This window comes from Gouania willdenowi, chromosome 7 (genome assembly GCF_900634775.1).
Source record: "Gouania willdenowi chromosome 7, fGouWil2.1, whole genome shotgun sequence".
NCBI lineage: Eukaryota > Metazoa > Chordata > Actinopteri > Blenniiformes > Gobiesocidae > Gouania > Gouania willdenowi.
In genome coordinates, this window is record NC_041050.1 from 40,065,273 (window position 1) to 40,078,124 (window position 12,852).

The 12,852-nt window shown below is 35.3% G+C and overlaps 1 protein-coding gene across 2 annotated transcripts in view; it reads left to right on the top strand.

The window, feature by feature from the left end:
- Positions 1-2,107: 2,107 nt before the first annotated feature.
- mgll (monoglyceride lipase) overlaps positions 2,108-12,852 on the top strand; it is a 50,577-nt gene continuing 39,832 nt past the window's right edge. Inside the window, exons 1-2 of one of the 2 annotated variants that reach the window (XM_028452681.1) lie at positions 2,108-2,324; positions 3,444-3,585. In XM_028452681.1, the coding sequence (XP_028308482.1) occupies positions 3,452-3,585 (134 nt within the window). In that variant the 5' untranslated portion in view covers positions 2,108-2,324; positions 3,444-3,451. Of the gene's footprint in view, positions 2,325-3,250; positions 3,586-12,852 lie in introns of those variants that run through there. The other variant, XM_028452680.1, reaches the window with a different exon arrangement.

Consider the following 12,852-nt stretch of genomic DNA (forward strand, 5'->3'; position numbering starts at 1 on the left):
ACCAAGTTACAGAAATTGACAACAAAAGTATAAAAAGTACAAAGAAGCAATATAAATACACAATATGACTAAAAAACATACATTTTACAAGAAAAATACACAAAAAAAACAATCATAAGCAAGACAACAACAAACAGAATGACAGAAAAATGACTATAAACTCTGTGTTCTTTCTGGTATTAATGCTTTGATCACTTATTATATTAATGCTCTATAATCAGAATGCTTCAGTAACTTTACGACTTTATTCATTTTCTCTATTTTGGTGTTTGTTGCTGTTTCTGGTGCATAATGGTGTATTTTTACAGAAATATTCCAACGTGGTTTCTTTTTACTGCAAATGGCAAATAAATTGAACTTATGTTGGAGTATTGTGATAATATCAGTAACTTGAATATATATTGTGATAATATCAGTATATATATATATATATATTGTGATAATATCAATAACTGGTAATTTGAGTATTGTGTGATCATAAATGCAGACGTGACTTCTTGTGTTTGTTGTCAAAGCAGTGGCTAAAGAACAAAACACACCCACAGTCATCAGCAGCTTTCAGAGAAGTTTTTCTTACGTCACCAACATTCCATGTAGAACGTTTAAAACAACACACTTTAAAGAGACAAACTGTCCACATGTTGACCTGCTCAGCCAGTTTATTATGTCTGATGTTACCAGAGCAGCAGCAGCATTTAGGGTTCCCACGGAGAACCCGTATATACATTAAAGAGCTCTCAACACTATAAGTATATGTGTTTGGTTAAGCTATAGTAAAGCTTCTATGTGTGTAAATAGAACCTTTAAATCCACAAAACCAACAATGACACTAAAACCAAACATGTGATTATAGCAACAACATCCTTTCTGGATAGCTGGTGGAAGTTAACAGATTATATACACATCTACTAATAGTTCAAAACAAAATGGGAAAACAGTTGGTGAAACTCCAGGATTGTAGAAATGCAGCTTTTTCTATTTAAATATAATTCAACACAAAAAATGTCTGAGTGTAAATGAATTGGTTACAAAACGTTTCCAAACCTAGGCTATAATCTTTTTTATAATGTGTGTTTTGTTTTTTATGTATTTGTCTTTATTATTATTATTATTATTATTATTATTATTATTATTATTATTATTATAATACTTTACTAACCCTTACCCCTTCCTGGGGGGCAATTTCATGAAATTTGGCAGGTGGGTATAGTTTGGTGAAAAGTTTAACGTGTAGTTTTTTGATGCAATTTCAGGACCCGTTAGCGTCACCTAGCGTTTGTAACTTTCCACTGGTTTAAAATAGCTGGATGGGATTTGGTAGATATCGGTATATGCACTGGACCGTGACTAGCAAAAATGTCTTTTGGACCTATAACCTAAATTAAACAGGAAGTCTGCAATTTTAAATTTAGCAAGCCAATTTTGGAACTTTTTTATTATTGTTTTTGCTTCTATCTCTGTGGATCAGGCTCAGACAGAGCTGAGACTTTCAACATGGCTGCTGCTCAGTTCAAAGGTGTGCAATGTCGGATTTGTTTGGACGGCAATGATACCATTAATAAATTGTTTCATGAAATGTTCTTAAATGCAGCTCTGCAGAAGAGTTCAAAGTTGACAGGTAGTCATGGTAACCTAGGATCGGTTGAAAGCTGCGTAGAATCTACAGTGACAGCACAAAGGGCTTTAAAAACCACTAAAGTGGGTCTAATATCCTAAAAAAATAAATACTGACCAGCAGGTGTCCTCAGTGAGCAACGTTAGTAACTAAGGTGAAACAATAATAATAATAAATAATCAAATAAAAATAGACTCACTATATATATGTAGCCTATATTACAGTGCTAAATATTATGCTGTGCACAGGCTACATGTTAGTCTGTTTAACATGAATAATAGACATAATCCAAACTGTAAGGTTTTCTGTTTTCTTATTTATAATTCACCATAGTCATAGCGCCACCTGTTGGTAAAAGGAAATCATAGACATTATATTTACACAGAACATTGCAGGAAAGTTTGTGATATAATCGTTGAAAATGTTCAGCTACATCTCAACACTTTAACATTTCTGCCACACATGCAACACACCTCTGTGTGTGTGTGTGTGTGTGTGTGTGTGTGTGTGTGTGTGTGTGTGTTCTTATTTAGTTCCTCTCCAAACGTCGCTGCCCACATTCTTCTCTTGACGGGTGGCTTTGGAAACGAGGGACACACACACACACACACACACACACACTCAGGAGGACTGTTCTCCATCACACCCTGGGACACACACACACACACACACTCAGAGAAAGATCGGAGCTGAAACTTCGCTACAGCAGGTCAGTGTCTCCTCTCTAATTATTATCATTAATATTATTATTCACACGCTTTTATTGTCATGTTTCAGTGGATTAATAAAGGTTCTAAAGGTTCTAAAGGTTCTAACCTCATATCTAACTTATAGTGATGTTCACTCTGCGTGCACGGATCCAGCGCAGCATGTGACAGACGTGGATCACATTCCAACGTTTATTACCATATGGACTAATAATAATAATAATAATAATAATAATAATACACACGTGTTGTCCTTCCATCCGTCTGTTAGCGGCACTGATCAAACAGAAAAGTTGATTTACGCATAGAAACAAAATCATGTTTTATCTTTTCTTTTTATTCGCGATCCCCGATCATAACCTGATCTGATCATAACCTGATCTGATCTGATCATAACCTGATCTGATCTGATCATAACCTGATCTGATCTGATCATAACCTGATCTGATCTGATCATAACCTGATCTGATCATAACCTGATCTGATCTGATCATAACCTGATCTGATCTGATCATAACCTGATCTGATCTGATCATAACCTGATCTGATCTGATCTCACACGTATAAAGAACGGATCAGATAAAAGCAAAGCATAACAAACTCTGATTGGTAATCAATCATGTTATGATCTGATCACGAGGCTATAATAGATCATTATAATAATTCTTCTTTACTGGGAAATAACGCGCGTCCATGTGTTCATGCTGACATGTGTCACACACGCACATGGAAGAGAGTCATGGGAGGAGCTTCTGAGATCAATGATGTTTTTAATAATAATAATAATAATAATAATAATAATCTGGTTTTCAGTTTTAATGTCAGAAAGGGTGCGTGTGTGTTCTAGAGAGAGCTGACCATATGGTCGTGACGTAACGCTCTGACAACATTGCACTGTTGTGTGTGTGTGTGTGCGTGTGTGTGTAATCAGATTACACACACAGTCCTTCAGAGCGCCGCCATCCTCCTCGATGCACGCGCACTTCCAAACATCAAACAAACGATGCACGCGCTGACCGCGGCCACCTGCCTGCTCGTGGCCGCTCTCAGCGTCTACCTGTACGCTAGTAACGTGTACGTGTACGTGTACGTCTACGCTAGTAACGTGCTGTGTGTTCCAGAGCCGTCCATGCCGGAGTCCGGAGCCGGTGTTGGTCCGCGGCGGAGCCCGCAGGGTCTGTCCTACAGCGGCCTGCCGCACATCGTTAACGCCGACGGACTGCACCTGTTCTGCCGCTACTGGGAGCCCGAGGGCCCGCCAAGGTTAGATACCTGTGTGTGTGTGTGTGTGTGTGTGTGTGTTACTGTGTGTGTGTGTGTGTGTGTGTGTGTGTGTGTGTGTGTGTGTGTGTGTGTGTGTGTGTGTGTGTGCGTGCGTGCGTGTGTGTGTGTTACTGTGCGTGCGTGCGTGTGTGTTACTGTGTGTGTGTGTGTGTGTGTTACTGTGCGTGTGTGTGCGTGTGTTACTGTGTGTGTGTGTTACTGTGTGTGTGTGTGTGTGTGTTACTGTGTGTGTGTGTGTGTGTGTGTTACTGTGTGTGTGTGTGTTACTGTGTGTGTGTGTGTGTGTGTGTGTGTGTGTGTTACTGTGTGTGTGTGTGTGTGTGTGTGTGTGTGTGTGTGTGTGTGTGGTCACTGTTAACACTGTGGCTCATGATGGAGGAAGTAATGCTCACATGATGGTGTTGAGGACTGAGGTCACATGACTCTTCAAAGGTTCCTGGAGTTAATGTTAAATATATTCTTTAAATACTTAGAAAGTCGGTGTCATTTCAGCTGATATAACTTTAATAATATCTAGGGCTGGACGATATGGAACAAAACTTATATCACTATCATTTTTTCCTTAAAATTATGATATACGACAGACAAAGGCAACTGGCGGCCCGGGGGCCACATGTGGCACTCAGTCTAATTTTATACGACCCTCAAAGTAAATGTACAAAATGAAAGAAAAATAGAAAAAACAAGAATATATAAAAAATACAAAACAACGTTAGAAATTCACAATATGACTCCAAAAGACATATTTTACAGGAAAAATACACAAAATGCCTCACAACGATCAAGACAACAACAAACATACACAGAAAAACAAAAACACGTTTACCTCGTTTGTTCTCAGCGAAGTTGCGGCTTTTGGAAACATTGCATCGTGGCCCTGATTTTGCAGAGTTTGCTTTATTTTGCGTTAATTGCTGCGATCGCAACGACGCGAAATCCTGGAGGGACTGATTAATGCTGACATGAATGTTGATCATGTGACCTCTGATCAAACAAACACATTTTTGTGATAAAAGCTGCTTTAACTCAATAAAGTCTTAGTTGCACCATATGTGCCTGTTTCTCCTCTAAGGGACAGCACGTGTGAGTGAGTTCTGTAGTGTGTCTTGTTTAGATGAAGGTCTGGAGTAGAACACACTCAGTGATCATCTAACTGGGATTTTCATGTTGTTCTGAGAAGTAATGAGAGCAGCGACTCTTAAAACAAGTATTTTAATAAAAAACAACCATGAAATCTATATCTCAGAAATATGGAAAAAAGGTCAAAGTTTGACTGTTCTCTATGAATAATATTAAATATTTGTAGGATGTGATTTGTACTGTGCAATTGTGTAAATTAAAAAAGATATATCTATTTTATATCACCAAAATAGAAAAATCATATATGTTGAATTTCGATATATTGCCCAGCCCTAATATTAGCTTATTTCTAGCTTCTCTTTTTCCCAAAAAATGTAGAAATGCAAAGAAACGTAATTGCAGATGCAGAACGTGGCTGGTGTATGTGCTACTAAAATCATAGACATTTTTAGTCAGAGGACCATGGACAGTAAATAGATTCTATGTTCACCAAAGAAGGAGAAAAAGGGTCAATATTTCACTTGTTTCTCATCAAGTTTTAAACTGTCATCAGCAACTAATGATGTATGAAAACTAGAGCATTTTACACAAAACTTCTATTGCTCTGAAGTACTTGATGCTCCCAGTAAGTAGTGCACCATGATGTAGATGTACTAGATGTAGAGCATATGATTTGTTTGACCCTGCAGTCTTTTTTTGGTAATATTTGTTCTGACCACATCAAGTTTCCATTGGACCGTTTGTTTTCTTATTACTATGTAATATATACACACTAGTCCTTATTTGTTCTATTGTTTGAAGTTTGAGTCAAGTTGTGAAACATGGTTCTGAATCTCCAGCAGGGGTCACATCCTCCTACTAATATTAATATTCAAATATACCAATGAAAAATCACCTTATTAAAGGTTGTAATAGAAATGTATGAGTTAAATGTGTATTTTTGACTCAGAGCTGTTGTTACATTGTATTATTTGTGACCCTAACATAACAATAGTTTCCCATTATGTTAATCTTCTCATTGTGGTTATTACCAGATGCATCAGTGACTCATACTGGGTCATGACCTCATTAGAAACACATCCAGCGTACGCTTCTCGTCCTGGCATTGTCAGAGAATTAGTGCTTATTAAAGCTGAGCGTACATGCTGATATTTGGTCAATATATATATACTGTATATATAATAGTTTAGTCAGAACACTGGCTCTGTACTGGTTCTACTGACCTGGTGTCAGTGCTTTAAAGTATTTGTTCAGATAAAAACATGTGCTTCCCTTTCCTCAGAAACCTTTATGTGTTTATTATAACTTATATTCTGCTAACTATTGAACTGTTACTGAGCTTGTTTACAGACGTCTCTGTAATGCTGAGTCATCTGGTATTCTGATGTGTGAAGGACTGTAAAAGGTTCTGTGGAGAAAAAACTGGTTCATTTTCTGTCCTAGTTTGTTATCACAACGACATATTTGGGTTTTATGTCTGCTGCCCTACACACACACACACACACACACACACACACACACACACACACACACACACACACACACACACACACACACACACACACACACACACACACACACACACACACACGCACACACACAGGAAACAGAACACAGATGCTCCACATAGTTGAATGCACAGGGAACTCCCAGGAGGAACGTGATGTAACAGAAAATACAGTTGATGTTGTGTCAATAACTGAAATAATCTGATGAGTTTTGGTTGCTCTAAAGTAGGGTGACCATATTATGATTATTATATTATATTATATATATAACATTATGATTACACTGAGGCCGACCTCATCATTCTCAAATTACTGTATTTTGTCGTTACAAAGTAGATTCAAGCATTGAGTAAAGTAGATAAATAAGTTGTTATTGTCCTTAAGGTTTAAAGATTAATTTCTCTCTTTATAACAAAGACAATGACTGAAGTCAATCACCTTCATTATAACGATTCGTCCTTAAATAATGATATAAACCTTCTAACGATCTCTGAAACAATGATAAACATCAGCTTATAGAACATTAATAATAATTAAATACACACTTCAATAAATAACTGACAGTTTCCATCTCATGGTTTCATGCTGACTCAGAGCTTTATTCAGTCTGTTGTCATGGAGACAGGAGGTGATGAGGTGCCAATGATACTTTAACCCCTGCCAATTGTAGTTTCAATGTTTGTCTGTTCTAATAATATATATATTATTGTTTAGAGTTTAATAAAAGATGCTATTGTATTCTTGACCATGTGAACTTAAAGTAGCAAAGTGTGGTCCTCATAGATCAATAAATCTATGCAGCCAATGGGACGCCAGATCCCACAATGCAACTTTTCCAACTTTTCTATATAGCTGTGTTCGAACTCACATCCTAACGAATAATGCTAACGTACTACTAATGCTAACGTACTATTCATACTAACATACTACTCATGCTAACGTACTACTCATGCTAACGTACTACTCATGCTAACGTACTACTCATGCTAACGTACTACTCATGCTAACGCACTACTCATGCTAACGTACTACTCATGCTAACGTACTACTCATGCTAACATATTACTCATGCTAACGTATTACTCATGCTAATGTATTACTCATGCTAACGTACTACTCATGCTAACATACTACTCATCATGCTAACGTACTACTCATCATGCTAACGTACTACTCATCATGCTAACCTTCTACTCATCATGCTAACGTACTACTCATCATGCTAACGTACTACTCATCATGCTAGCGTACTACTCATGCTAATGTACTACTAATGCTAATGTACTACTAATGCTAACGTTTTACTCATGTTAATGTACTACTCATGCTAATGTACTACTCATGCTAACGTATTACTCATCATGCTAACGTACTACTCATGCTAACGTACTACTCATGCTAACGTACTACTCATGCTAACGCACTACTCATGCTAACGTACTACTCATGCTAACGTATTACTCATGCTAACGTATTACTCATGCTAACATATTACTCATGCTAACGTATTACTCATGCTAATGTATTACTCATGCTAACGTACTACTCATGCTAACATACTACTCATCATGCTAACGTACTACTCATCATGCTAACGTACTACTCATCATGCTAACCTTCTACTCATCATGCTAACGTACTACTCATCATGCTAACGTACTACTCATCATGCTAGCGTACTACTCATGCTAATGTACTACTAATGCTAACGTTTTACTCATGTTAATGTACTACTCATGCTAATGTACTACTCATGCTAACGTATTACTCATCATGCTAACGTACTACTCATGCTAACGTACTACTCGTACTAAATGAGTTTATAGTGCATTCACATTAGATAGTATGAATAGATTGAGTATGTGAGAAATACCAGGATGTATACTACTACTATGCAGATGACACACAACTATATCTATCACTGAACCCAGATGACCATGGTCCCATTGAGGTGTTGTGTGACTGTTTAGAAAAAGTAAACTGCTGGATGAGTGAAAACTTCCTTCAACTAAACCATGACAAGACGGAGGTGATTGTCTTTGGTAACAAGGAAAAGAGGACTGCTGTCAGCAATTATCTTGAGTCTCGATCTTTAAAAGCTAAAGACCAAGTCAAAAACCTTGGTGTTCTGATTGACTCAGATCTTACATTCAGCAGTCAGATCAAATCTATCACAAAAACAGCCTTCTACCACCTAAAGAACATCTCCAGAGTGAAAGGTTTAATGGCTCAGAAAGATCAGGAGAAACTGGTCCATGCTTTTATCTCCAGCAGACTGGACTATTGTAATGGTCTTCTGACAGGAATCCCCCAAAAAAGCATCAAACAGCTACAGCTGGTTCAGAACGCTGCAGCTCGGGTCTTAACCAGAACAAAGAGGTCAGAGCACATTACTCCAGTTTTAAAGTCTTTACACTGGCTCCCAGTCAGCCTCAGAATAGACTTTAAAGTTCTGCTGCTGGTGTATAAATCTGTGAATGGGTTTGGTCCAGAATACATCAGTGACATGTTGGTCAGGTATGAACCCAGCAGGTCTCTCAGATCTATGGACACAGGTCAGATAGTGGAACCCAGAGCTCACAGTAAACATGGTGATGCTGCTTTTAGTTGTTATGCTGCAAAGAAGTGGAACAAACTGCCAGCGGAGCTGAAGTCAGCATCCAATGTGAACATTTTTAAATCAAAGTTAAAGGCACTTTTTTTCTCTACTGCATATGATTGAGAGAGAGATTTTTTGGTCATGTTGTTGATGTAATGATGATTTTACTGATGATTTTAATTGATTTTACTGATGATTTTAATTGTTCTTATTGATTTAAATGTTCTTATTGATTTTAAACAATTGAATGTTTTATCATGTAAAGCACATTGAGTTGCCTTGAGTATGAAATGCGCTATATAAATAAATTTGCCTTGCCTTGCCTTGCCTTACTAGACATGTTTTAAGTATGCACGGTGAGCACACTAGTCATACTCAACCGTCCCATAATGCATTGGGAGCTGAATGTAAAATGGTCCTGGGACCAACTTCAAGATAAAAATCAAACATCCTCTTTTAACTCTTTTGTAAATAGAGCTCTTATTTTGAAATGAACAGGAAGTGTCGTCAGTAGACCAATGGCGGGTCTCTGAAAATGTGTGAATGAAATATGTCTATGTGAGTTTTATGGATCAAATGAACACATGTTGATATTGATGGTACTATACTATATAGTAGACAGTATATACTATACTATATAGTAGACAGTATATACTATAATATATAGTAGACAGTATATACTATAATATATAGTAGACAGTATATACTATAGTATATAGTAGACCAGTATATACTATAATATATAGTAGACAGTATATACTATAATATATAGTAGACAGTATATACTATAATATAGTAGACAGTATATACTATAATATATAGTAGACAGTATATACTATAGTATATAGTAGACAGTATATACTATAATATATAGTAGACAGTATATACTATAGTATATAGTAGACAGTATATACTATATATATAGTAGACAGTATATACTATAGTATATAGTAGACAGTATATACTATAATATATAGTAGACAGTATATACTATAGTATATAGTAGACAGTATATACTATAATATATAGTAGACAGTATATACTATAATATATAGTAGACAGTATATACTATAGTATATAGTAGACAGTATATACTATAATATATAGTAGACAGTATATACTATAGTATATAGTAGACAGTATATACTATAATATATAGTAGACAGTATATACTATAATATAGTAGACAGTATATACTATAATATATAGTAGACAGTATATACTATAGTATATAGTAGACAGTATATACTATAATATAGTAGACAGTATATACTATAGTATATAGTAGACAGTATACTATAATATATAGTAGACAGTATATACTATAATATATAGTAGACAGTATATACTATAATATAGTAGACAGTATATACTATAGTATATAGTAGACAGTATATACTATAATATATAGTAGACAGTATATACTATAGTATATAGTACAGTATATACTATAATATATAGTAGACAGTATATACTATAGTATATAGTAGACAGTATATACTATAGTATATAGTAGACAGTATATACTATAATATATAGTAGACAGTATATACTATAATATACAGTAGACAGTATATACTATAATATACAGTAGACAGTATATACTAAATATATGTAGACAGTATATACTATAATCTATAGTAGACAGTATATACTATAATATAGTAGACAGTATATACTATAATATATAGTAGACAGTATATATATAGTATATAGTAGACAGTATATACTATAATATAGTAGTAACAGTATATACTATAGTATATAGTAGACAGTATATGAGGACTACACTACGAACGCTTTAATCAGGCCTGTTTTTACCAAATCATTTACTTTCAGTTTGTTTGATCTTGTGTTTAGACTTTGTCTTTAAATAGTCTTTACATCTCAACAACTTTTTAAATGTATTGTGCAATGTCTAGGTTGTAAATATAGATTTTATAGTGTGATATCCCCCCACACACACACCTCTAATTAATTTTTAGTGGAGTAAAGAAGCTAAAATAGCTCCAGGGCTCCTTGTGTTAAAGCTGTAACAAATCTAAATCTTTGCCTTATGTAAGAACTGCATCACTGCAGAGAGTCAGTGTTAGAGCTAAACATGATTCAGACAATAGAGGAATAATAACATTGCTGTGTAATGTAGACTATTGAGCATATAACGATGGAAAAATCAGATTCACAATTCTAAGTGAGAGTCAATGTGTTTGATGTCATTTGTATGCATTGGGCTTCTCTTTGATCACTTTATCACAGGTACCTGACCACTGACATCATCACTTCCTCTAAAACTGCTTTATGACAGAGTTAGTGAAATAGGAGCTACTCACTGAGACCACATCTTAACCTCCAATTATATCATAAAAAAAGCTTATATCAGATGTTTAAGCAGATTACAGGCTTGTCACAAAACAGATTTATTGGCCTTAAAATGTGTGTTTGTCATTTTTTATCAGATTATGTCTAAGAGTTCAAAGGAAAATTGATGAATAAAAATGATAAATCAGAGCTGCTGAGAACTAAACCTACCAACCACAGCTGATGAATAATGCACTTTACAATTATGAATACTGTTTAGCGTACCATTTATTTGAGTATAAATTTGGCTTATAAACTAAAAAATGTAAGGCTGACAGGTTCACAGTTATCTACAGCAGATGTTTCTCCACCGTGGGATCAGAGCAGGGGCGGACTGGACATCTGGTATACCGGGCATGGTCCCGGTGGGCTGGGACGCCATTTGTTTTTTTTGAACAAGTGAGTGGAAGCAGACATGGCAGTCGGTGGCCAAAAATGCTCCAAAAATGGCAAGAAAAGAGTGAAAAGTGACTAAAAGAGTGGCCAAAAAAATGGGCAAATAAAGAGGAACCAGATGGTGTGTGTAATGGTGAGCTTTGATAGGCAAAATGTGGCAAACAATAGTGAAAACGTTCAAAATGTGGAACTTATTAGGCAAAAGTTAGCTAATTTGTTTGAAAAATGGTCAAAAAATAAATAAAGGACAAAAATTGATTAAAAGAACTTGTAAAAATGAACAAAAAATAGGAAAAATGGATATTCATTGGCAAAAGGAGTTAAAATCTGAAAAAAGTGTCGGAACTTTTTGAAAAATGGCAAAAGCAAATATGTAAAAAGGGCTTAAAAAGTTTCTCCCTTTAAAAGTAATAATAATTAAAATAGAATAAGACATAAAGAGAAACATGTTGAGAATCAAGACTTAAAAACGGTTTCTACATGGTGTCTCTGATAATGTAGTGGACTGGTCTGGATAGAACATGTCAGGGCTGAATTTTAGTCCCAGTCCACCCCTGGATTAAAACCCCTTTAAACTCATTTTAAATCCTCTTTAAAACCTCATTAAACTCAGTTTAAAACCCCTTTAAACTCAGTTTAAATCCTCTTTAAAACCTCATTAAACTCAGTTTAAAACCCCTTTAAACCCAGTTTAAATCCTCTTTAAACTCAGTTTAAAACCTCTTTAAAACCCATTTAATACGAGTTTAAAATCCCGTAAATGGATGCATTGAAGGGTTTTTCCTGCATTCTTGTCTTGATTTCTTGAGTTTCTTCTCCAAACATGGAGGACAGTTATTTGCCTGACACCGTTTTTGTTCTGGTGTGTTTCCAGTATTCCCAGTGATGTCACCTCATTTTGTCAGACATTAAATTTTGACTGTATTCAAAGTAAACATGCAGTAAGAGACAGTAAAATGAGTGGAATAACATGATTTGTTGTGTAATTTACCAAATAATCTGGTTGTAGATATCGCAAATTAATTTAATGAAACTCTACAATATTTTTAGGGGCTTTCAGTTTTCCTTTATTTATATCACATGAATGCAGTGATTTTTAATTGCAAATTGTGGAAAAAACTCAATTTTTTAACAAATCTTGCAATTTCTTACAAACAATTCCACAAAATACCACAAACATTGGTTACAAAATGAATAATTTTAAAGTGAAGATCCAGCTGAGACTGATATTAAAAACTAGGCACAAGTGATGTTAAAACTGTTATTTTTTCTCCCTCTCTAACCTGACTAAGTTCTTCTTTATAT